This window comes from Rhizopus delemar, genomic scaffold (genome assembly GCF_000149305.1).
Source record: "Rhizopus delemar RA 99-880 supercont3.6 genomic scaffold, whole genome shotgun sequence".
Classification (NCBI taxonomy): Eukaryota; Fungi; Mucoromycota; class Mucoromycetes; order Mucorales; family Rhizopodaceae; genus Rhizopus; species Rhizopus delemar.
The window spans coordinates 1077167-1100707 of record NW_027137832.1 but is presented as its reverse complement, the minus strand read 5'-3'; the positions used below and the strand labels follow the sequence as shown (position 1 = coordinate 1100707).

Genomic DNA, 23541 nt, shown 5'->3' with positions numbered 1-23541 from the left:
CGCTATTAACAATTTGCGTTGAATGCCAAGATATAATTTTTTTTGGATTGTATGTACTTACCGTAAGTAATCAGATTCCTCTCAAAACGTTGTCATAATATTTTCCAAACATCTACTAGAAGAGTCGAGTTTCCACGTGTTTCACACAACAAGACTATTATATGAAGCGAATACTCTTCTTTTGTCATCCTCGGAGAGTGATATCTTAAGTAACGACTTAATAGATTTGTCTAAAAATGTTGTCCTTTGAGACAAAGACATAGTTTCCAATGAAGCGGGTACTGGTGTCATAGTAGATACATTTTCCAACTGCTGAAGACAGTTTTCAACAATATACCAGTTGTCGTGAGTAAAGTTCAAAGTTATGTTCATCTCGTTTGCAACTTCTGTAACCCATCTCAGCCATGTAGCCTTTAGTATTCTTGCTGAATTAGTTGTTTGTGTTTTCATCATCTTATTTAAAGCAGCTATAACAAAATCGGAAAACATTAGTCTTTTGCAACAGACAACCAAATGTTGTAAACGTCGTTGTAATGAAACAGTTTGTCTCACTCTTTAGCACCTTCATCTATTTCTTAAAGCAAACAAGATCTAATTTCTCTTCTCAAAAACCCATGTTGCAAAAAAAGCCTTTATTTTACTTCTAAGGGTGCCTGAAAGTGACATGAATTTTAAATCCGTGTAAGATCCAGGAGCGTGGTCGTGCGTGTTTTTTTGGTTCAAAAATGACAAATTCAGGGTCTGAATGGTAGCAAGTTATCATGATGCACGCAGGACAGCCAATCTTTTTGGATTCTTTTTGAATAGATCGATGGTTTCCACTTACTTTAGATACATAGACATTTGATCCACAACTACAAGGGCATTTCTTACTCCACACGATGATTTTGTTACGATCAACTGAGGAGGATTCAGTAGTATTGGAGCTCGCAATTTCTTAAATTCTAAAGCCTTTATTTGTCCAGTATACACAGGTAGAATCTTCTAATTTTTAAGTTCGACTTCCCAAATAGCTTTGTCGACTCTCATTGTTTTGAAATAGGAAATATTGCTGAATAGAATTGAGCGGATGAAGTAGACATGTTAATAAAACTTCTTAAAATATAAATGAAAGTGATGGATAAAAAACGCGAAAAAAAAGAAGTACTTTACAACTTATAAATTGATTTTTTTTGAAGGAATTATAATGATTTGATTTTGACGATACATGATTTCGTTTAGGTACTGTATCTTTTCTAAATTTGGATTGTGTATCTTTATTATTAGACCCAATGCTGACATACGTAGAGTTGTTTTATTGTTCTAACTCCACTCTATCAGTGACAATATGTTGTCAAAAGACAATGATAGCACAAATGACAACAGTGAAAAAAATGCTGTCAATTTATCTTTTCCTTTATGGAAACACCTCTAAAGATCATAACAGTTAAAGGCAAAATGAAATGAAATGAAAATAGACGTTTGTGATGTATTTATATAAAATTTATGAATTTTTGGCTAACTAATGATGTAGATAGATAAGAACGAAAATAATAATTTCTATAAATTTAATAGCATGAATATGCCTAATCATGCCTTACGCCTATCAAGACATTTGCTTTTGTTTAAAGAAATAAACTACGAATATAGACAGCTATTTTCTTTGAATACAGAACTTGATATACAAAATTTAAAGTCTTGTTCAGAAAAAAGCTGAATTTTAGCCTAGGCATAATATATCAGTATACAAAAAGCGTATAAATCAAGCTTTTTTATGTATAGATTTGAAATGCAGAAAGAGATCTTTATTTAAGAAACAAGGCGATAATAACTTAGGACTGGATAAGTCTATGAAAGCCATACATTATAAAGTAAACGCTAGAAAGCACATATCTTGAACTGTACAGCTTAAGTCTATTACTTTTATTTATATTTAGAGCTAATAATCTTTGCAATAGTTTGAAGTTGAATATTGTTTGTGCCTTCATAGATGGAACCAATCTTGGCATCACGATAGAATTTTTCAACACCTGTTTCACGAACAAAACCATTACCTCCCATCCACTCAACAGCATATGAACTAGCCATCTCAGCTACCTTAGAAGCCTTCCACTTGGCCATAGCAGCCTCCATCACAAATGGCTTTCCTTCTTCCTTTAATCTAGCAGCATTATAAGTCAATAATCTGGCTGCTTCAATCTCAACAGCAACCTCAGCAAATTGGTGTTGCATAGCTTGAAAAGTACCGATAGCTTGACCAAATTGTTTACGTTCCATCATGTAGGGCAAAGCAATATCATAAGCACCCTGAGCACAACCAATCATTTGAGCCGCAATGCCAATTCGACCTTCATTCAAGGAGTCGATGGCATACTTGTAACCATCGCCTACTTTACCAAGAACATTTTCCTTAGGAATTTTAACATCATCAAAGTTTAAGACGCAAGTGGAAGAAGAGCGAATACCAAGCTAAATAAACTCAGTTAATCTCACATTTACTCTCCCTTTATTGGGTACTTGCCTTCTTTTCCTTCTTTGCAATCTCTACACCCCATTCCTTTTCGACAATAAATGCAGTGATACCCTTGTATCCCTTTGAAGGATCACTAAAAAATAAGGTTAAAATTTTTTTTCATGATTTGTTGTACACACAACTTTACACGTTAGCAAAAATAACAAAAATGCCAGCCTCAGCAGAGTTACTAATCCACATCTTGCCACCGTTCAAAACATAATGATCACCTTTATCTTCTGCACGTGTTTGAAGAGCAAATGCATCGGAACCTGCACCAGCCTCCGAAATACAAAAGCTGCCGACTGTATCTGTAGCAAGACGTGTGAGATATTTTTCTTTGAGTTCCTTGGAAGCCCATTTGCGAATAACAGTGTTTGTTAAAGTGTTCTACATAAAAGAGAATGAATTTACACTTTTTTAAAAATGAGCAAAGTTTGTTTACATGAATGTCACACAATGCACTAATGGAGGGATCAATCTTTGCAAGTTCTAAATGCGAAAAAGAAAAAAAAAAAACATAGTTTAGATTAAAATATATACATAAAAGCACAATTTTCATATACCTTCGACAGTCAAGATAGCAGCAGTAAAGGAACATTCAGCGCCTCCATATTCACCCTCTGTTTCAAGACCCATCAACTATTCTCTTTTTATATGAGATGAAGAAGTAAAGTAGAAGGAAAATACTTACGCCTTGGTCGAATAAGGATTGAATGATTTCTTTACTCATCACCTCAGCTTCATCCATTTCTTGTACTTTGGGTTGAATAGTTTCACGAGCAAATCTAGCAACTTTTATTTTGCAAGTTAATATGAAGCCAAAAAGAGTTATTGTCGCGTTTACCTGTATCTTTCAACATTAACTCTTCTTCAGTAAAGGATTGTAAAGAGGTAGGGGCTTCATGAGCAGTAGGAGAAGAGAAAGTCAATGCAGCATAGTTACTACAATATCGTTTAGAAAGAAGCTTACATTATTTCTATATGTGTTTTACCGCTTAATAGCTTGACGAGTAATAGAGCGACTGACTAACTGAGGAAGACGGTGTGTAAGCTTGAACATTTTTTATTGAGCAGTAAAGAAAAGAAAAAAACAAAAGAAAAAAAACACGTAGCATCACTCCTCTTTTATATGTGTTTATTTACTTTTTTCCCACGGATTGTATTATTTACAGTGTGCAACTTTTTCTCACCCAGACATACAAAGAGAGATTTATGTAAGAAAGACCTTCATGTTGGATGCGCGTTTTCTAGTCTTTTCATATCTTTCCACAAAAGTTTCCAAATTCAAAACTTTGACACGTTTATGGCACATTAAATGATAAGTCTCTTTGAGTAATTCAAAGTTGGTAGGAAACATAATGTCGTACCAGCCAGGAGGCAGTCTAAAAGTCTTACACCGCACCATTCTATCTTTGTAAGGCGTCTGTACCAGGGGTGCGTTCAAGCCCTCGATAGCGTGAGGCAAAGATGAATAGTCAGTCAATATAAGACGATGCTCCGGGAAATAAGATCGTAGGATATCCAGCAACTGGAATAATTTGGTGGGTACAAATTCATAAGTGTCATTAATATTGCTCGACAGTGATAATCTTTTAAATCTATCCCATGTGCGGTTTGGGCTGGGTGTCTTGAGTTTTTTCCGGAAGCCGAGGTATCGATTGATGAGAGGGTCACTGCCCACAGGCTCAAATAGTTGGTGATAATGGCCCTGGCTATCGATACAGACAAGGCCTTGATGGGGTGTCATACCTTGGTATTGGATCATGTCATGCCCAAGTCGGGTCTACTGAAAAGTTACACACATAATTCACACACTTTTACATGTTCCTTACCAACACTTCTGAGCCCAGAATAAAGCACTGCTCTGTCACCAACTTATTCCAATCAAATATACTTTGTTCAAAACGCGTCATTGGACAATCATATTCAGGAATATGTTGATGAGCAGTATGTGGTAGTTCAATAAGGTTATATTGTGTTCGCTGATAAACTGAGGGTTCATGTTGTTTTATGTAATCCAAAATATAAGGCATTAATCGTCCTTTACCCCCATTTAATTCATAAATAATCAGGTCCTTGTGTGGATATAATGACAATTTATATTCTACTACCATATACTTGGCTATAGCGTGCGCAAACCAAGGCTGTTCCCGTAAAGTTAAATACAAATTTTTTAAAACTAATTAATAGAGGCTTACCTGAAACAGTTCTGTAGATGAATAGCTGTGTGGTGATTGAACTCCTCCGTGTGTTCGAGCAATGGTACTCATTAGCCTAATATAATCCTCATCTCCTTCGCATTCCTTTTCTTTATTGTTGAACGATATAGGTTGCTTTGCAAAGAAGCCGTAATTTGGATTATATAAAGAATCGTTAATGAAATCTCTAACCAGCATCTTTGTTCGTACAGGAGGTAACAGACAGGTTCGAGTCTCTCTGCTTGTTTGTCGTTTGTATGTTTCATGTTCTTCTAAATGGCTTTTTCTGTTGGCAAGAAATGGGGTAAAGAAACCATGGTGCCTTTTAAACTGTTTATAGGCTGGATGGTTTAATATCTTTGTGCGTTGAAGCATTCAAAAAAAGAAAGAGACGGCAAAATTATCGGAGAGAGAAATGCGGTTTTTTGCTTTAAATGTGAAAATATAGCCTCTATAGTTTTATCTTTTTTCTTTTTCATATTCTCTTTAAGAATAAAAAAATGGTAAGCAAATAGTGAACAAAAGCAAATGTAAAATGAAAGCTTACGGTTTATATATAGTCTATCCAAGTTAATGATATTGTAAGTTTATCTCTATCATTTTGATAACGCTCATTCAGACTTTTTGTGAATATAATAGATTCCTGAAGCAACCCTTCACTATGTACCCTTTGACCCAAATGAAGATATTACTGCTTGTCCTCGGTAAGTACATAATAATAACTAAAAAAAAAACCTCTAAATAAGTAATTATCACACTAGTCCCATCCCTTACAAGCTTCATGAACAATTGAAGGGCAAAAAGGCTATCATTTTTGCCATTCCTGGTAGAGACGCGAATTTATCTGAAGAGTATGTATCTAATCCTTTTTTATTAGGACCCTTTACTCCTACTTGCTCCGAAACCCATGTTCCCGGTTATTTGAACGCATATGAGGCTCTTAAAGCAAAGGGTGTCAATGAAGTAATCTGTATCTCTGTCGTTGATGGATTTATCATGAACGCGTTTGCCAAAGCCTATAAAGCTGGTAATAAAGTTATCATGGCTGGTGATGGAAGTGCAGAATTCTCAAAGGCCCTTGGCCTTACACAAGACTTGACAAAGGCAGGTATGGGCATTCGATCCAAGCGCTTTGCTATTATTGTTGATGACTTGGTTGTTAAGTACGTTGGTGTCGAAGAGGGTCCTGGTGTTAATGCTTCTGGTGTTGATGCTGTCTTGGCAAAATTGTAAAGAAAGTTGAGAAATAATAAATGAATTTTTTTATTGACTCAATAGCGTTTATCTTGTCTATTGTTACATACGTGAAATAATTCAAAATATGATAAAAGTATATGCATTGGCATAAAGCATATTGGGTTTTTAATGAAAAGGAACAATAAAGGATCCTTTTTAATGGCATCAGTTTAGCAAAAGTTGCCATCCGTTAAGATTCATTGTGATAGATCATTAATTTTATTGGCTTCCAAACATGTATAATGAGTGATAATGATATGATAATGCACTTTTATAAGGAAACTTTTTCACGGGAAAAACGGTAATTATAAAAGTATCACTGCTTTCTATTTTTTTCTATTTTTTTTTTTTCTAGAATTAAAAAAGATGCCACCGACTACACCATCTCAACGTAATGAAATAATCGATTGGTACAAATCAATTCCCTCAACTACCCGATTTTTACTTTCGACTATGGTCATCACTACAACAGCTTCATCGCTTGGTTTTGTTAGTCCTTCATCTTTAATTCTTTACTGGCCAGATGTGAAATACCGCCTACAAGTAAATGCCGAAGATATACCTTGATAAGCCTACATTAACACATACTATATAAAAATAGATTTGGCGACTTGCTAGTTGTTTCTTTGTGAATAGACTCAGTTTAGATTTTGCATTCAATGCATACTTTTTTTATAGTAATTCTTTACAACTAGAGACTCAAGTGTTTCAAAGCCAGCCTGCAGATTACGTCTTTTTCCACTTGTTCACTGGCAGTTTACAAGTGATGGCAGCAGGCTTTTTAAACCTTTATGTGTTGAGTGATGGTATTTTGTTGTCTACAATCTACCTTTTATCTCAACACTTCCGTGACTCGCCTGTTTGGTTCATGTTTGGTATTCGTTTAAAGGTAAAGAGAAAAATGACTGCATAAAAAAAAGCTTTCCTAAAATAGTGTCCAGGCACTTTATCTTCCTTGGGCAATTATTGCACAAAAATTTGTCATGTCTGGAGGCGAAATACCAAAGGCTTCTATTGCTGGTTTACTATCAGCACACATTTATTATTATTTGACAACTATTTACCCTAGTCAAGGAGGAAGACGTTATTTGCAAACACCTGAATTTTTAAAACAATTTTTTTCAAATCGACCAAGAAATAGTCAAACAAACATGTTTGGAAGACATGCTTGGGGAAGTGGTCGACGCTTGGACAGCTAAAAAAGGAAATATGAAAAATAAAATCGACGTCACTTATATATTTTTATTCTCCGTTTCTTTGTTTTTGCGTGGTTGTAGGCGGGGGGCTGTCAAGACATGGTCAAACTTTTTTTTTCTTGTTGTTTTAGGCCTTTAGAAAGAAAGAAAAAAGCAAGCAATTTTTTTTTCTTGATCACAAAACCCCCCTACTCTAAATAAAAAAAATGTTTTCTCGGCTCGCAACACAGTCAGCAAAGCACTCTGTGCGTTCATTTGTTAAGCCTACCATTCAGGTACACACCTCTTCAACACAATTTACAATTTATTTTTTTGAATTTTATTATTTATTCATTCAAATAGGCTCGATTTGCTTCTACAAAACCTGCCATCAGCTCCGTAAGTGCCCAAGAAAAAAAAAATCATGTACACTGTAGAATTGAACATCTCTATAGAACCCTATGCAATTTGGACTTGTGACCGCTGCTATTGTTGGTACCACAGCTACTGCTTACATGTATGCCGACGCTTCTGCCAACATGGCTGATGAAGGTCTTCATGCTCCTCACTATCCTTGGCCCCACAGTGGTCCTCTCTCTACTTTTGATCATGCTGCGTAAATTACTGAGACTTACATTTGATATAGCTGCTGACACTCATTTGATAGTATTCGTCGTGGTTACCAAGTTTACAGAGAAGTCTGTTCAGCTTGTCACTCTCTTGACCGTATCGCCTGGAGAAACTTGGTCGGTGTTTCCCACACAGAAGCTGAAGCCAAGGCAATGGCTGAAGAGTTTGAATATCAAGACGGACCTGATGATAAGGGTGAAATGTTTGCTAGACCAGGCAAGGTAAAATAAAAAAATGAAAGTGATACAATGAGAGCACTACTGATCGTTTGTAGCTTTCTGATTACATGCCTCAACCTTATGCCAACGAAGAAGCCGCTCGTGCTGCTAATGCTGGTGCTTTGCCCCCAGATCTTTCTTTGATCACCAAGGCTCGTCACGGTGGTGAGGTAAGGATTGAGATAAGCGTAGAAAGGGAGAGGAGAATAACAAGATTGTACACAGGACTATGTCTTCTCTCTTCTTACTGGTTATGTTGATGCTCCCGGAGGTATTGAAGTTCGTGAAGGTTTGAACTACAATCCTTACTTCCCTGGTGGTGCTATTGCTATGGCCCGTGTTCTTTTCGACGGTGTTGTTGAATATGAAGACGGTACCCCTGCTACCACATCTCAAATGGCCAAGGATGTCTCTACTTTCCTTGCCTGGGCTGCTGAACCAGAACACGATGATCGTAAGAAGATGGGTATGAAGGCTGTCATTATCTTGACCGGCTTGACTGCTTTGTCCATCTGGTTGAAGCGTTTCAAGTGGGCCCCTATTAAGTCTAGAAAGATTGTTTACAAGTAAGTAGAATGGGACATGTACTTTAAATGACAATGCTCATGATTTTCTATAGCCCTCCCAAATAAGAGCAAATTCATAAAATAAAACACTTATACATTAGTACCTTATATGTCTTTTAAAAAATTGCGACTTTATGATATTATGCTAGTTGGGGAAGTATCTTTTCTGATTGAGTAAGAATTATGCTTCAAAAATGGAAACATTTGTCTTGTATTGAGCATATATATATAAAAAAAGCTTTGTCTATGTTGACAAAATTGAAGATGATTATAAAACTGATCGAGGTTTGTGATTTTTTTTTTCTTTAGTGTGATGAACTTTTGTAGAAAAAAGACAGTTGTGGTTTATTCATTATGGATTATCCATATATTCTGAAGGTCGTCTGGCTTTTATGTTTGAAAAGTTCATTGGACTATTGGATAGACTGGGAGAAGAAGACCGAGAGATGTAATTAGAAGAACTATAGGAAGGGGGTGGATTCAATAGAGGGGTGACCAAGGAACGACAAGACTGTAAACGTGCTTCTAAACTCTATAGATACATGTTAGAATATATCTTTAAACATAGCAGTGACTTACTCTAACACGGCCCACCATGTCCTGCACCATCTTGACTGGATTTGAGGCAGATGAATTGCGTGGAACACGACTTTGACGAGCGTTATAAGGATCAAAATCAGGAGTGGAAGATCGGTTGTTCATAGCCAGTTGATGTCTATTCTTCTTTTCCAATTCCTCCAGCTTGTTTTCCAATTCGCTGATAAATTCTCTTTGTTTTGTTTCCTGTGCGCGAGAGACGGATAATTCCTGATTGACCTCTGTTGATGTATATAGATCAGTATGGATTTCATCCAAGGTATAAATAGATTACCGTTCAACTCATCCTTCAGTCTTTGTGTTTGCTCTGTCAAATTGTCTTTGGCTGCTATTTCGTGTTCAAGTATCGCGTTTCTTTCGATTGCTTTGTTCAACTTCATCTCAAGATCTGTCAAGGAAGAAGTCGCAGCTCTAATGCGAAAAACTGTTAGAGAAAGAAATCAATTCATGCGTACATGTAAAAAAAAAGGGAGTGAATAGCACAAATACTTGCCTTTCTGTTCTTTCAAGATCATCATTATCCAATTCTAACTCAAGTACCTTTTTTCTAAAGGATTCCTCTGTTGCTCTTAAAATATCGATTTCTCTTTGCATTTGTACCATGGTTAGGTTTTGTTCATGCTTCGATTCGGTATATTTGCTCTGGGTGTAGATGGTGTTTAAGAGAGAATCAAAAATGGGCATTCTAATCTTACCTTCCAATCTTCGGCATCTCTTTTGAAATGCTCACAACGAGATTTTAGATCGTTATAGGCTTTTTCGGTTGTCTGAAGTTCCTTTTCGAGTTCCTCTTCGAGTTCACGAGAGGAAACTTGGAATTCATCTAAAGCGGCTCTTGTTTCTTGTAAAGTGCCTTCTAGATTCTCAGCATGACTTCTCCAATAGTCTAATTCTTCTTGGATAGAATTGAATTGCCTATACGGTATGTTTTAGAGTTTCCTATAATATACTTCTTCTCTATGCTTTTTTCAATTCGTTTACATGACGTTTGTTGACATTGTACAGATTTACTTGTTTTAAAAATGAGTTGTAATGTCCCTGAGATTTGGTTTTACAGCTTTTAACTAAACGTACCCCGTTTTGCACCCTATTTCTCCCTTCTCCTTAAATTTCAGCGCGGGAAACTGTTTTGGGTTATGAGGAGCAAGATATCATTTAGATGCATACAGAATTAACTAGTCTGAGCGATGATCAAACTAAGATAGGATGAATAGATAATGAAACCTACTTTGAAGTTTTAATTGAGGTTTGATAATAAAAAGATATTATGATAGGCTTATTATTCAAGCTCACGTTTTTAAAGACAAAGATGAATTATTGACAACAAGATGATAGTTTTAGCCAACTCTCAAAGAGATCAACTACGAGTGTATCAAAATACATTTCAAATTCATTTATATTTTTGAGTGTAAATGTAGCTCAAGGTTTGGTTACGACTGTCATGTTCTCGTTTAACCAAGTCTTTCAAGAAGAGAAGCGGAATGAGATGTCACTGGTATGTGACATTTTTAATAAGAATATGGATATTATCGATCAAAACGAGTTTTTTTATGGATTACAAAAAATGTAATTCTCAACTGAGCCCTTTTCTACTTTTAATAATTGATTCGGATCTTTTCGTAACTGGGATTTTCGTATCAAGAAATAAAAAGTGCTGATGCAATGCCCAATATTAAAAACAGCATTATTACCGAATGATAGAAAGGATGAATCAAATTGTACTAAAAATGTAGTGAGTTTTCACTTATAAATTATCATGCTCTGAATTAAAAAAAATATGATGTGCTTTTTTTTATAAAAAAGAAATCAGGAGTTTTTTGCTTAATAAACATATCCATTTGTTTATTCTCTATCACATGCAAGTAAAAGAGAGTGGGCTTTACGATTTGACTTGTTACACTACATTAAAACATATCTGAGACTCAGAATGATGTATTCTGTGAGACGCGTCCAAGACAATCCTTTTTTTTTTTTTTGAATCAAGAAAAAGGGATAAGCAATGGCATCTTTTATAAACTAAATGCACGCTGGCGCTATCTATGCATATTTTTTCTTTTTTTTAAAAAAAAAGCCAATGGCTGTATGCTTGCACAAAGATAATGTCACTATTATCAACAGGACATTATAAAACAACGTTGGCTTTTTTTTTGTTTCTTTTTTTTTTTTTTTTTCATAAGAAATGACACAAAGTATTGGATGCATTCAAAAATAAGAGAGTTGGGTAGTTGATGAAACGTGCTATAGCTTTGAAAAGAATACGATGAACAGTGTCAATCAATCAAGGATAGGCTTGATATCAAACCACTTTTTCTTTGCTCTTTAAAAGAAAGTGCAAAGAAACGCATGCAACACGATATGAGTGCAGAATGAATAAGAATCCCGTCAAATGAAAATATGAAACAACTGGTTATTTTCCTGATACAAACAAAGCCAAAGAATACCAACAACAATCTGTTTCAATAACCATAAATAGTAACATTAGGTTCATTAGCATTATTCGAAAATCACGATAGGTGAATGATATATGCAAATGCCTTTTTTCAAACATCAAAATAAACTGCAGATAAATAAATATACTTTGTTATCGGATAGTGACACACGTTCTAAAATAGAAATATCGTGTGGAGGGGAGTACTTGACTGCAGGGATGAGAAGAAAACGTTGAAAGATATGTCAACTGCTTGACTATGATTTCATTCATCCTCTTCTAGTTTCATAAAAGATTCAAGCTGACCTCCTTTTCTCATCAGGAAACAATCGATTTCCTACTTTCGAAGGGAGAAAAACAATTTGATTTGTTTGCCAAGGCTTGATATGTACTACATTGAAATCAACTTATAAAATGACTAATGGTATTCAAATCTCCCCCTTTCTCCATTGATGATTATAATAATCTGGTCCTAAAGACATCAGGATCAAGTGTTTGCACTAAAGAGACAAATTTTTTTAAACGATGTTCCCAGCTAACAAACAAAAAAAAAAAAAAAAAAAAAAAAAAAAAAAAAAAGCTGACATGACAACCATGTGATTTAAAAAAGAAGAAGAATAATAATCAACAATTGTCATAGAAACAGAGAAAGTTTAAAAGAGATTGTTTTGCAACTTGTACTTTTATGAAAGGATTCATCCATGTTTTATAAACAATTAAAAAGGGAGAATCATCGTTGTTGTTTGCTGTACTTTGAACACATGAATCCTACTTTAACTCTTTTCTATATGCATCAATCGATATTATCCAAAGGTTGTTGATGCTTATTGACATTGTTTATAAAAGCGAAATAAAAGAGGTAACTATAGTCTGTTTATATTGATCTTCAACAGACTCATATTGTTTCTTTACAAGTGATTGTCATCTAGAAAATAATTGGATGTCTCATCAAAAGTTCAAAAACACCGTATTGTTTAAATGTCAAAACAAGTAATGCATTTCTCACACTCTTTAATTGAAACAAGCTATACACAAAACCTTAATTTTCTTTCTTTCCCTTCTTTGCATTCATTCTTGTATAAGGATTACTTCATTCAATAACCTAATAAAAACCACGCCACCTAATTTATAGCTTCAATCTCTTTCTCTATGCAAGTGTAACGCGGTCTGTGCTTCTCCGCCCTTCAGTGGGAAATATCGGATCGTGTTCAATATAAACAATGTGAGTCTGGAGTTTCTGTTTTCAGCTAAATAAAATTTGCTTACACATTTAAAATGTTGTGTATAAATAATCGTCCATTTATTTCCCTTTTTCTCCCTCAACTTATTTTTTTCTTTTCTTTTTCCCTCTCTCTTTCTCTCTCTCTCTTTTATAAAAATGAAAGCAGAATATTGTGTAGATTATTTGTCATACAAGTGGAAGACAGATGATTTAATACAAACCTATCGAGAAACTCGTAAACATTTAGTTGTCAATAAAGATAGACATGAAGAATACAAGCTGAAAAGACTACAGAATGCTCTTTGGAGAGAGATGGCAAGGAATTGTACATCGAATCTGAGTCAATCAAATGGATTGATCGATCCATCCTCTGTGAGTTGGTAAGTAAATAAAAAAAAAAAAGCTTTATGATTCTTATTTTACTATTTTTGGTTTAATGATTTTAATAAATTTTCCTGTTAGGCAGAAAGAATCTGATATCACATGTAATATAAACATATAAAATGAATTGGAATGTAAGCAAAACTGAATGAATTCAATAGGGCTTTATGGACCTATTTATACAATAACGAATCATGAAACACAGACACATGCTACCTCCACCCGTTCTTGTATTCAAGGCATCAAGCCTGTTTTGAAAAAACATATTCCTGTACAACAACATTCACCGTTACCGACTTGTTCCGACGATATGTTAATGATAGATTATGATTATTACTATCATTATTCATCATCAACAACCTCTAGTCACAACACATCCCTTGTATCATCCAGAAATAACAGTTTCAGTAGCATCAGTACCAACGCAACCACAGCAACCACACACAAGATGGTCTATTTTAATCCAGAGATAATCGAGATTGAATATCAACCAGAATACCCAGTGTCTATCACGCCAACATTATTTCCTTTCATAGAAGAAGAACAAGAGGATGAACTCTGGTCATCTTTACTGATTTATGTTCAACGAAATCATTCAACGATCAATTTGTTTATTTTACTACTTAAATCATTTGTTTCCATCACTACCACCTGGTTGCTATATCAACGCTTATCTCGATTATGGGCCATGAAAAAGCAAAAGAAATTCTTGTAAATAGCAAATTCCTCTCTCCTCCCCCTTCCCCCCCTTTCTCTCCGTGTAACTATTCCCACTCTTGAAACACATTTGTTTTCATCACCTCATAAATCATAATAATCATTAAAGACAAGCACAACTCAGTTCATCCTATCCTCTGCTTCATTCAACCTTATTTCTTGATAGAGTCTAATTCAGGATTGGGCTTAAAGGGATTTCTGCAACCAGTCCATTTCATTTGTTGTCATCCCTTATTGATCTCACTCGATAAAGCAAACGCTTGAACTGATGTAATAAAATGATCTCTTCCTATTCACCTTCAAACTGTACCTTCTTTCATCTTCTTTTGCCCTATCCCTTTAGAAAAAGAGAGAAAGGGGGTTCCTATTGAATTAGTAAAGATTGTTTCCATCATCACCTTTTTTTTTTTTTTTTTTTTTTTTTTTTGCTTGTTGAGCATCTCGTCTTTGATATTCAGTGGGACATGATTATCCTGTCTGCCTTTAAGCTTCTTTTAGAGCTTTGAAAGAAAAGGATAAGGAAAAAGATGACTTTTTTTTTTTTAAATATTATTTTGGGCTTAAAGAAGATGTCATCTTGATCAATAAAAAAAAAAAAGGAGGGAGACGCCAGCTAAAGTGGTGAGAGGATGGATTGGATAGTATTCGAGAGGGGGTTTATTTTTGTTGTGAAATAAAAGAGAAACAATGTCTCCCAAAAAAAAGATCCTTTGGATGTGTCCTCAAGGCTTTCAATGTCAAAAGCACTCGGATGAGCTCTAAAGGAAAGGAAAGGATCGTTTCAATAAAATGTCATGCATTCGAGAGAGTCGTCAACTGAATCGTTCAAACATGTCCTTTTCTAAAGCTTGCTATGGTCCATTCGACTTCACGATCGATTTCTTGAATAAAAAAGCTTTGAAGGGGAAACAATCGACAACAGTCTTTTTTAATAACCACTTTATTTGTCGTCCGAGGATTTCCGATGGTTCACATGAACCATCCAAATGAAGAAAACAAGAGCGTTTTATAACTTGCAAGAGACTGTCAGTGTATTGATCATGATTTCTTGTTCACAATCAACATGTCCTTTTTTTTTTCTCTTTTTGAATGAATACTCTCTTTTAAAAAAAAGAAATAGAATTCAAATCAAATCCAATTTCATTGTATCCAACCCTTTCATCTCTATGCTCCTCTCCCCTTTAGAAAGGGATCATCCCTCGCTACAACTTGCAGTGGATAGACAAGAGATAGCTGGTAAGAATAAAGCGTTTTGATTGGCTGATGTTTATCAGTAAGTGACTCGTAATACGGAAGCCAAATAGGGATTATCGGAAAGTCTATCTACCCCCCTACTTTAAATAAGTTTTTAATATTTTTATTTTTCATTTTTTTTTTTTTTTAAAAATTATTTTATTTTTCATGAACACTACAGAAATAACGACAACGAATAATATGATTGTTGATTACCTTTTCTATCAATCAATACAATCGAGATTAATTGAGAAAGAATCAAGTACAAAAGATAAAAATGTGATTGAGAAAGTGATTGAAGGTGAGAAAGAGAAAGAGAGGAGGTAGACATCGATTGACAGTCTGTAGATATCCTTTCAAAACATAAACAATCCAAAGATCCAAAGGTTGAACAAAGACTTAACCTTTGTCAGCTTACGAATCTTACCGTCGGTCGTCCATTCCACGTGACATTTTCTGCACCCGTTCATCATCACCGAATCAGACGTAAACAGCTGCGTGACAACATTCACTTTTCAAAGCCATTTCATCCCCTCTTCTGTCGTCGACACAGACAACCCAATTGCTGTTCGACCCCGACTGGTCCTGGATTAGCAGAGGCCATACCCGCATTTCTCAAGACGAGTGCAAACATGTTACGATCTGTGTTGGAACATAACAATGATGCGAAACCCTTGAAGGTTGCTGGTCAATCCGTCATGGGTGGTGGTATGCCACCTCGATGGTATGATCTCTTTTTGGATTTATTAACTCAGGCTGCGTTACAGAGTTATATGTGTGATGGACATGTAGGATTAGAAACTATTTATGAAATATTCTCTTATGGTTATGTTGAGGATGAAGAAGAGGAAGAAGAAGAAGAGGAGGAGGAAGAAGAAGAGGAAGAAGAAGAAGAAGAAGAAGAGGATGATATTTGGACAGTGAGGGCATCCGATCATCACTTATTATTTCCAAAGACAAGAACAATGTATCTCTTTAAATTACAAGTAAGACAACGTGAAAAACAGGTAACAAAAGACATCTATTCACTGCGCAAAGACAACTCATCCATTTTTAGTTTATTGAAGTCAAAGAGGGTGACACATTAGAGAATCATTTGATGGCACTGGAAAAACTTTACCCACTTGTTCCGTTTGAAAGGAATATGTGTGACTTTATTCAGATGTTATTGGATAATATGGATATTCCTGCATTAGACAAGGTAATGAATTGAAACCGGTTTTTTATTCATTTTTGACTCATCTCTCTTTTATAAGTGTGATACAACAACAACAAACACAATCACCAGTCCAACTATTCCATCTCCTCAAGATGTCCCTCAACTACAATTCTCTTTATATAAATACCCAAGCGATGGATCTCTTTTGATACCAGATATCATGCAAGAAGATGATATTATACCCACTCAAAAGAAACGAAATGCTTTGGCAGCTGAATTAGATGATCACAATCCAAATAAGAAACCACATAATTAATAAACTATTCCTCTTTTGTTTCACAAAATATCACCCAAAAAGCGGAAAGAAAAGGATAAAGTTATTCTCAGATAGGGAAAAATAGGCAAACTCGGTTTTATTGTCTTTCCGTTCGTGTACCAAACACAGAGATGGATTGAACCAATAAAATATTGAATTCAATTAGCTTATCAGATCTGCCACCATCCGAAATAGGCTGCTCCTAAAAAAAGTCTTTGCAATAAAATAAAATTACTTTCTTTTTGCTTGTCAATCCTATCTCTCATGACACGACTCAAAGCAATCTAAACAGTGACGTAGCATACATCCACTATTGTCTATTTTGTAAGAAATAAATCTGACTTTTAACTAAGCCAATCAGATGCAAGCATATAAATTTAAATTATAGCCTCTTTTTCTCTCGTTTGTCTCTCCATTTCTTTTAAGCACTTTTCTTTTGAAACACTCTTTTCTCTCAGCAAAAAAAAAAAAAGAAACTGTAGAAAAAAAAAAATTGGGCTGATTTTATTTAGTTTTCTTTTTTTTTTTTTTTTTTTTCTTTCAAAACAAAAAAATTAATGGAAGTACATAAAACAGACGATTCTTTAAAGACGATTGCCAAAGACATGAATCAACACTATACCCCACTTCAAGAAGATGGACGACCGATGTCTCGTTTATCTTTATATCGTGAATATCTAATCGGACTCTCCTTTCGTATCATCACACTCATCATCATCCTGGCTGTTTTAATCGCACTTGGTCTCGGGCTTAGATATACCGACGGCTTGCCTCGGTCTGAAGATTTCTCCAACCTTCAGTTTGACTGGAAGATCAATCCAGGAGATGATCTCCATCCTTTCAATACCTCATTTCAATACAATGTCTTACTCGATGGTCATACACATACTGTTTATAGTGATGGAAAGATGAACGTGCGACAGTTGTTGGATTGGCATCTGGCCAATGGTTATAATGCAATCATTGTCACGTAAAAAAAAAGAAATCAAATGGATTGTGATATAACATTGAATGATTCAAATAGTGATCATAATACAGTAGAAGGTGGGTTGGAAGCAGAAAAGGTAGCATTGGCTGAATATAATCAATCGATCGTTGTGATTCCCGGGATGGAATACAGGTAAATCCATCCTTTTTCTCTCTCTCTTTCTTTTGTCTAACTCTCCTTCAAGCTCTTGTCGTATACACATGAACTTTATTGATATCAATGAGACCATACCCATCACAGGACCAAAACCTACAGACCAAGAATTACAAGATGCGATCAATAAAGTGCATGCCTTGGGTGGTTTAGTCATCGTGAACCATATCCCTTGGAGTAACACGACAGGTATGAACCTTGATTCGTTCAATAACCAACCTCAACCCTATTTTCCATAGAGGATGGCTATCAACTTCCTCGATTACCTAACCATCCCAGCATCGAGCAACTCATCCGTTGGGGTGTCGACGGATTCGAGGTGATCAATCAAGACGTTTTTGACTTGACGAGTTATCAGGCTGCTGTTCAAAACAACCTCATTCAAATGGTCGGCATGGATCTTCATCATCCCTCGGTGGGCGCTCAAACCTGGCTGACGGTGAACGCGACAGACATGACACGCGCTTCGATCATGAACGAGATCCGTAACCGTCGTACGTCCTTTTTGTTTGATCCGGCCGGTACGCGTCCCCGTGTCTATGTGGATGCGCCTTATCGCTATAAACTACTCACGCCCCTCTTGGCCCTGGGTGATTACTTTGGTATGTTTTACACAGACATGAAGGGAATGTATAGCTTCCAAGGCACCTTTTGTCATCCAGAACATCTCAGCCCTCAGAGTGCTGTGATCGGCTGGTTCATCTTTTGGGTCCTCTTGTTTCTCGTCTGTTTTGAACTCGTACGGTCGCTAGTGATTTATGCCGCACACAGATGGAATCGATATCGTGCTCGACAGAAACCAGTTGAGCATTCTGAATAATAATAACAATCATGATCCACATCTCTTTTTTAAATAAAAAATAAAAGCATAGGCTCATCATCTTCCCTCTTTAAAAAAAAGAAACTAGCTATTGTTTTAATCTGAAACTATTGGATTTTCAATAAAGCACATGTTATACCCATTTCCCTTTGTATCAGTCTGTGGATCATCCGCTTTTTTAATTCAAGTACCCACACAAATTGAAATAAACTTTCTTATTGGACGCCATGCTCATCCGGAATTACTGTCATCCATTTCATTTCGGACCGCACATGTTCCTTTTTCCTTTTTTGTAAACAACCCTTTGCTATGCATTGAGTTGTGTATGAGAGAGAGAGGAATATTGTGTATTAAGCAAAAAGATGAAGATCATTCATCCTCTTTCTTTCTTTATTGATATATAAAGTAAGTACTCGAGTCAATATTAGAACAAAAAAAAAAAAAATGAATGGATGGATGAAACTGAATGATATCAATTTATCTCAATAGTATGGCTGACTCTGCTACGGCCGGTAATCGTGGTAAATGAGAAGATATATGCCATTTGACACATCTCACACCTCATTTAAACAGGACGCGGTGGTTTTGGACGTGGACGTGGACGTGGTGGTCGTGCTGGCCGCGGACGTCGTGGTGAAGAAAAGAACGAATGGGTTCCTGTCACCAAGCTCGGTCGTCTCGTCAAGGCTAACAAGATCAAGTCTATTGAAGAAATCTACCTCTTCTCTCTCCCCATCAAAGAATACCAAATTGTCGACTATTTCCTTCCCAAGTTGACCGATCAAGTCATGAAGATCATGCCCGTTCAAAAGCAAACTACTGCTGGTCAACGTACTCGTTTCAAGGCCTTTGTTGTCATTGGTGACGAAAATGGCCATGTCGGCTTGGGTGTCAAGTGTGCCAAGGAAGTCGCTACTGCCATTCGTGGTGGTATCATCCTTGCCAAGCTCGCCATCATCCCCGTTCGTCGTGGTTACTGGGGTTCCAACCTTGGTGAACCTCACACTGTCCCTTGTAAGGTCTCTGGTCGTTGTGGTTCCGTCATGTCTCGTTTGGTTCCTGCTCCCAGAGGTACTGGTATTGTTGCCTCTCCTACCGCCAAGCGTGTCCTTCAATTAGCCGGTATTTCCGATTGTTACACCTCCTCTCGTGGTTCTACTCGTACTCTCGGTAACTTCATCAAGGCTACCTTTGCTGCCATCGGTAACACTTATGGTTTCTTGACTCCTGATCTTTGGGAAGAACCCGAATTCGTCAAGGGTCCTTACCAAGAATTCTCTGATTTCCTTGCTCAAAAGCAAAGAAAGTAAATTCAGATTTCAGCAAATTCTATCAATAATAATAAAAAATTCTAATGGTTTTTGGTTTATTGAACAACAATCATTCTTTTTTTGCTTTCTTATTCTTTTGCTTTTTTGACTTTCTCTTTCCCTTTCTCTTTTTTGATTTCTTTTCCTTTTTCTTATTGTTACTACTTTCAACTGGCTGTACTGGCTCTGGTGTAAAATCGTAGTCTGGCTCATCATCATCCTCTTCATTGTCACTGCTGTCGCTACTAATCACTCTCTCAACCGTATCATTTACTACTTTGGATCTTTCGATGTGGTTAGGGTATAAAGAGTCATCTACTTCCTCTTGTTCAACATCACTCAAAAGCATAATAGGTTCATCATCAGAGCTATCAGGAATCACAATTCGTTTACTCTTGCGTGGCCTCACTAAAAAAGTATTCAATATATCATTCAAACAACATCATTTTTTACTTGAACTACCTTCTTCATCCTCTCCTTCGTCCTCATCACTTTCACCTTCTGAAGCCTCATCATTTATATACCCTCCAAAGTCATTGAATCTGTCTTCTTCCACGTCGTCCGACATAAGACTATCTTCAATTCTATCACTTGCATCATCATCAAAATCCAACTCATGGCTATCTGATACAACAAAATCTGATAAATCGCCATCGTCTTCTTCATCAGAGCTGCCTTGTGCATCAGAAGCATCCACATCATTGCGTGGAGGTCCTGCTCGGTATCGAAGCTCACATCGTTCACATACATAATCTTCATTCAATTCCCAATGACAGGTTACACATCGAGCACTACAACAGACAGGAGATTAAACTTTGCTTTCTTTTTTTCGATAATCTTACACATCGTCATCAGAATCAAAAACGTATTCGGTTTCATTAGCCCTTGCATACATTGGTTGCCAGTCTTCACGTGTCAACCTTCTTGTATTAGTATCCTCTTGTTCCGTACAAAGTTCAACTGTTGTCATGTAAGCCTCTGTTCATCATCTCTTTTGATGACTCTTACCAATACTATACAGCGTATGATTTGAAACTGGCTGTCGAACAGCAGGCGCGTTACAACTCGGACAGATCTTACTTTGCTCAAACCAAGAAAGCAAGCATTCACCACAATAACTGTGTCCTGCGATCTTTACAATTTAAAAAAGGGCGCTATTTGTAGATTGGTTTGCTTTTCTTACCACAATCGAGGCCGTGAGGATCTTTGAGCAAATCTAAGCAGATTCCACAAACCAATACTTTATAAAATGGGTCAATATTAAAGACTATAAATGACAAGTGGATTTACAATCAAGTAATTTTTTTTTAAAAGATTGTCCATCTGTTTCTCTATTTGCTGATGCATCGCTATTTATCTGCTCTTTTACTTGTTCAGACATCGTAAGGTGCAAGACAAAAATAAAAAATAAAAAAAAAGGTTGTAGGAAAAGAGAACTACGGCAAGATCAAAGAGTGGCTTATTCATTTTTCATGCGAAACTTAATTGCGACTGTATTTCATTTTATTTTAATGCTTTTTTGAACGACCTTTTCTTTTACTTTTAGTGATAACGATATGGTCAGCCCAGTCGTTCACTTGACCCATTGTTAGCTCCTCTTCACGATTAACCACTTGAGGTGTACCCCATACGGTACGAGGTCCATTTTCATCACTGTGAGAAACAGTTGCAAGGGACTCAGACATGGCTCGAGCAAGTTGCTCTTCTTCATCGTCTGGCCGTTGGTAGATGGTAAAGAAAGGATCGTTCTCCATGCGTTTGCGCTCATCTGCTTGCTCTTTTGCTAACTGCAGCTTTTGCTTATTTTCAGCATATCTCTTTTCTTCATCTTCTCGTCTCTCTTTATCTCTTCTTCTTTTGACACGCGCGTTGAGTTCATCTGTTGTTTGCACGATTAAATAAATTTAAATTATTAAAAAAACAAACTTCACTTACTGTTGAACACCTGCAAAGTTTCCGGAGATACAATGTCCTTTATGTTAATTTCTAAAAATGTAACATCACAAGCCAGTGGTAAATGGCTCAAATATTTACACTTTTTACGCAAATCTTCATCCAGTGTTGATTCTTGTACATTGGTTACCTGTACCTGCAATTGACGTGGAAATCGATCATAATTGCCGAATTCATGCTTTAAGATACGAATGTCTAAAGGATGTAGATAGACATGCTGACCCTCTTTGGCTTGATAAAAATAAAAATCATTGCTTGTATTACTTTGCGTTTTTGATTGCTTTTTATTAGCATCTTCTCCACCAGATTGTTGCAATTGACGTTGACGATAAGCCTCGGGTATATCCTCCTGTCGTTGCTGTTGTTGAATAGGTTCTGCGCGTTCTTTTCCATGCTTCTTTGAGTACTTTGCAACCGCTTCAAACATCATATCCAAAGTACTTAGTGCCAATTCCATCTCTTTAGTCCTTTGATGTCGAATTCGTTTTATATCCTCGTGCACTCTCTTTTTGCTTTGCTCAATAAATGGAATTTCTTCTGTTGATCCCCATCCAATAGCGTCTGACAAGGCATTTTCTAATTCTTTGCAATCCCGTTGATATTCTGCCGTGAGATAATCTGGACTGGCCAACATAAAACGAGCAAAAGCTTGAGCAGAGGGTGTATTGTTCCATGGAATAAGTGGAACATCTGGCTTGATATAGTTTGAAATCACATTTTCGGGCAGCGGCCATGTGTCTGAAATGGGAAAGGCCAAAGTAGAGTTATGGGCTCGCTGTATCAAAGCTAAATCTAATAAATCGCCCTCTTTGATCGAATGCCCTGCTGTAATCTTTACTGATTTAATATCTACTTCATAAATCGAGTCCCAGCAGATAGGACATTTTCTCCAGAGCTTCTTGTGGTTTTCTCGCAATTCTAAATAATGTAAAATACAAGGCAAACAAAAGACATGTCCGCATTTTGTTACACGGGCCGCAGTAGGTGGAGATAAGCAAATGGGACAAGCTTGAACTTCATTTGAAGAAATGAGCTAGTTTGAACAGGTCAGTGCTTTCTTTTTCTATTCAAATTGAGTGCTTGGTACACTATACCACTTGTTCAATGGTGTCCCAATCAAAATTGATGTCTGGATCTGCTAATTGGTAAATATAGTTCCCAGTAGGATTCAGCATAAACCGAAAACTAGTTTTAATGTATTAGACTACAAACTAGAATAATTGAATAGTATTTTACTTGGCATTAATAAATCTCTCCTTATTGAATGGTTGATAACTCACTGTCTTTTGCTTGCGAAATGCAGGTTGCGGCTGTTGTCTTTCTGGGAATGAGAAACTGAGTAAATGATTGAGAGAGACTCGACCCTTCTTATCAGCAGAACCACCTGTTCGTTGACTAGATTGTACTCGATCGAGCTGCTCGTCGGTTATGTCTTCAAGATTGTTATTGTTACTGTGACGATTTCTTCTTTCTATTGTATAAGATAAATATAATATTCCAAAACTTGTTTTTTTTTTATTATTACTATTTACGTTGACGTTTTTTTCTGTTATTGTTGGCATTAGCAGATGGTACAAAACTAGGTGCATCGACATTCATCTTGTGGGGAGTAGGTATATAAAAAGAAGAGAGGAAAAGAGCAATATTTATAATTTAAACAAAGATATGCATATACATAAAATAGCAATAAAACAGAAAAGCAGCAAAGCTTATAAATTTATACAATAAGATATACAAAGTAAATTTT

At 36.2% G+C, this 23541-nt stretch overlaps 13 protein-coding genes across 13 annotated transcripts; 7 read left to right on the top strand and 6 right to left on the bottom strand.

The window, feature by feature from the left end:
* Window positions 1-141: 141 nt before the first annotated feature.
* RO3G_08420 (uncharacterized protein) lies at window positions 142-666 on the bottom strand (the record flags this gene model as incomplete). Its single annotated transcript, XM_067663010.1, has 2 exons — window positions 142-467; window positions 642-666. The coding sequence occupies 2 exons, from the start codon at window positions 664-666 to the stop codon at window positions 142-144; spliced, it is 351 nt and encodes a 116-aa protein (XP_067519111.1).
* A 1236-nt stretch (window positions 667-1902) lies between these two features.
* On the bottom strand, window positions 1903-3554 carry RO3G_08419 (uncharacterized protein; the record flags this gene model as incomplete). Its single annotated transcript, XM_067663009.1, has 8 exons — window positions 1903-2448; window positions 2501-2585; window positions 2640-2881; window positions 2937-2983; window positions 3058-3133; window positions 3186-3286; window positions 3339-3436; window positions 3487-3554. 8 exons carry the CDS (start codon window positions 3552-3554, stop codon window positions 1903-1905), a joined length of 1263 nt encoding a protein of 420 aa, XP_067519110.1.
* Window positions 3555-3704: 150 nt separating this feature from the next.
* On the bottom strand, window positions 3705-4890 carry RO3G_08418 (uncharacterized protein; the record flags this gene model as incomplete). The annotated part of the gene is made up of 3 exons (XM_067663008.1): window positions 3705-4277; window positions 4327-4638; window positions 4693-4890. The coding sequence occupies 3 exons, from the start codon at window positions 4888-4890 to the stop codon at window positions 3705-3707; spliced, it is 1083 nt and encodes a 360-aa protein (XP_067519109.1).
* A 302-nt stretch (window positions 4891-5192) lies between these two features.
* On the top strand, window positions 5193-5925 carry RO3G_08417 (uncharacterized protein; the record flags this gene model as incomplete). The annotated part of the gene is made up of 5 exons (XM_067663007.1): window positions 5193-5195; window positions 5253-5273; window positions 5332-5396; window positions 5454-5518; window positions 5570-5925. 5 exons carry the CDS (start codon window positions 5193-5195, stop codon window positions 5923-5925), a joined length of 510 nt encoding a protein of 169 aa, XP_067519108.1.
* Window positions 5926-6294: 369 nt separating this feature from the next.
* RO3G_08416 (uncharacterized protein) lies at window positions 6295-7030 on the top strand (the record flags this gene model as incomplete). Its single annotated transcript, XM_067663006.1, has 3 exons — window positions 6295-6471; window positions 6530-6817; window positions 6998-7030. 3 exons carry the CDS (start codon window positions 6295-6297, stop codon window positions 7028-7030), a joined length of 498 nt encoding a protein of 165 aa, XP_067519107.1.
* A 300-nt stretch (window positions 7031-7330) lies between these two features.
* On the top strand, window positions 7331-8583 carry RO3G_08415 (uncharacterized protein; the record flags this gene model as incomplete). The annotated part of the gene is made up of 7 exons (XM_067663005.1): window positions 7331-7399; window positions 7467-7502; window positions 7559-7719; window positions 7771-7954; window positions 8008-8121; window positions 8177-8517; window positions 8571-8583. 7 exons carry the CDS (start codon window positions 7331-7333, stop codon window positions 8581-8583), a joined length of 918 nt encoding a protein of 305 aa, XP_067519106.1.
* Window positions 8584-8869: 286 nt separating this feature from the next.
* RO3G_08414 (uncharacterized protein) lies at window positions 8870-10112 on the bottom strand (the record flags this gene model as incomplete). Its single annotated transcript, XM_067663004.1, has 6 exons — window positions 8870-9049; window positions 9097-9335; window positions 9389-9525; window positions 9647-9756; window positions 9810-10029; window positions 10096-10112. The coding sequence occupies 6 exons, from the start codon at window positions 10110-10112 to the stop codon at window positions 8870-8872; spliced, it is 903 nt and encodes a 300-aa protein (XP_067519105.1).
* A 2808-nt stretch (window positions 10113-12920) lies between these two features.
* Window positions 12921-13860, top strand: RO3G_08413 (uncharacterized protein; the record flags this gene model as incomplete). Its single annotated transcript, XM_067663003.1, has 3 exons — window positions 12921-13144; window positions 13227-13249; window positions 13307-13860. 3 exons carry the CDS (start codon window positions 12921-12923, stop codon window positions 13858-13860), a joined length of 801 nt encoding a protein of 266 aa, XP_067519104.1.
* Window positions 13861-15296: 1436 nt separating this feature from the next.
* RO3G_08412 (uncharacterized protein) lies at window positions 15297-16570 on the top strand (the record flags this gene model as incomplete). The annotated part of the gene is made up of 4 exons (XM_067663002.1): window positions 15297-15396; window positions 15444-16081; window positions 16153-16296; window positions 16352-16570. 4 exons carry the CDS (start codon window positions 15297-15299, stop codon window positions 16568-16570), a joined length of 1101 nt encoding a protein of 366 aa, XP_067519103.1.
* Window positions 16571-17127: 557 nt separating this feature from the next.
* Window positions 17128-18531, top strand: RO3G_08411 (uncharacterized protein; the record flags this gene model as incomplete). Its single annotated transcript, XM_067663001.1, has 4 exons — window positions 17128-17540; window positions 17595-17690; window positions 17743-17900; window positions 17951-18531. 4 exons carry the CDS (start codon window positions 17128-17130, stop codon window positions 18529-18531), a joined length of 1248 nt encoding a protein of 415 aa, XP_067519102.1.
* A 490-nt stretch (window positions 18532-19021) lies between these two features.
* RO3G_08410 (40S ribosomal protein uS5) lies at window positions 19022-19841 on the top strand (the record flags this gene model as incomplete). The annotated part of the gene is made up of 2 exons (XM_067663000.1): window positions 19022-19052; window positions 19105-19841. The coding sequence occupies 2 exons, from the start codon at window positions 19022-19024 to the stop codon at window positions 19839-19841; spliced, it is 768 nt and encodes a 255-aa protein (XP_067519101.1).
* A 442-nt stretch (window positions 19842-20283) lies between these two features.
* RO3G_08409 (uncharacterized protein) lies at window positions 20284-20811 on the bottom strand (the record flags this gene model as incomplete). Its single annotated transcript, XM_067662999.1, has 2 exons — window positions 20284-20632; window positions 20684-20811. The coding sequence occupies 2 exons, from the start codon at window positions 20809-20811 to the stop codon at window positions 20284-20286; spliced, it is 477 nt and encodes a 158-aa protein (XP_067519100.1).
* A 538-nt stretch (window positions 20812-21349) lies between these two features.
* Window positions 21350-22969, bottom strand: RO3G_08408 (uncharacterized protein; the record flags this gene model as incomplete). Its single annotated transcript, XM_067662998.1, has 3 exons — window positions 21350-21720; window positions 21777-22827; window positions 22889-22969. 3 exons carry the CDS (start codon window positions 22967-22969, stop codon window positions 21350-21352), a joined length of 1503 nt encoding a protein of 500 aa, XP_067519099.1.
* Between the last annotated feature and the right edge of the window lie 572 nt (window positions 22970-23541).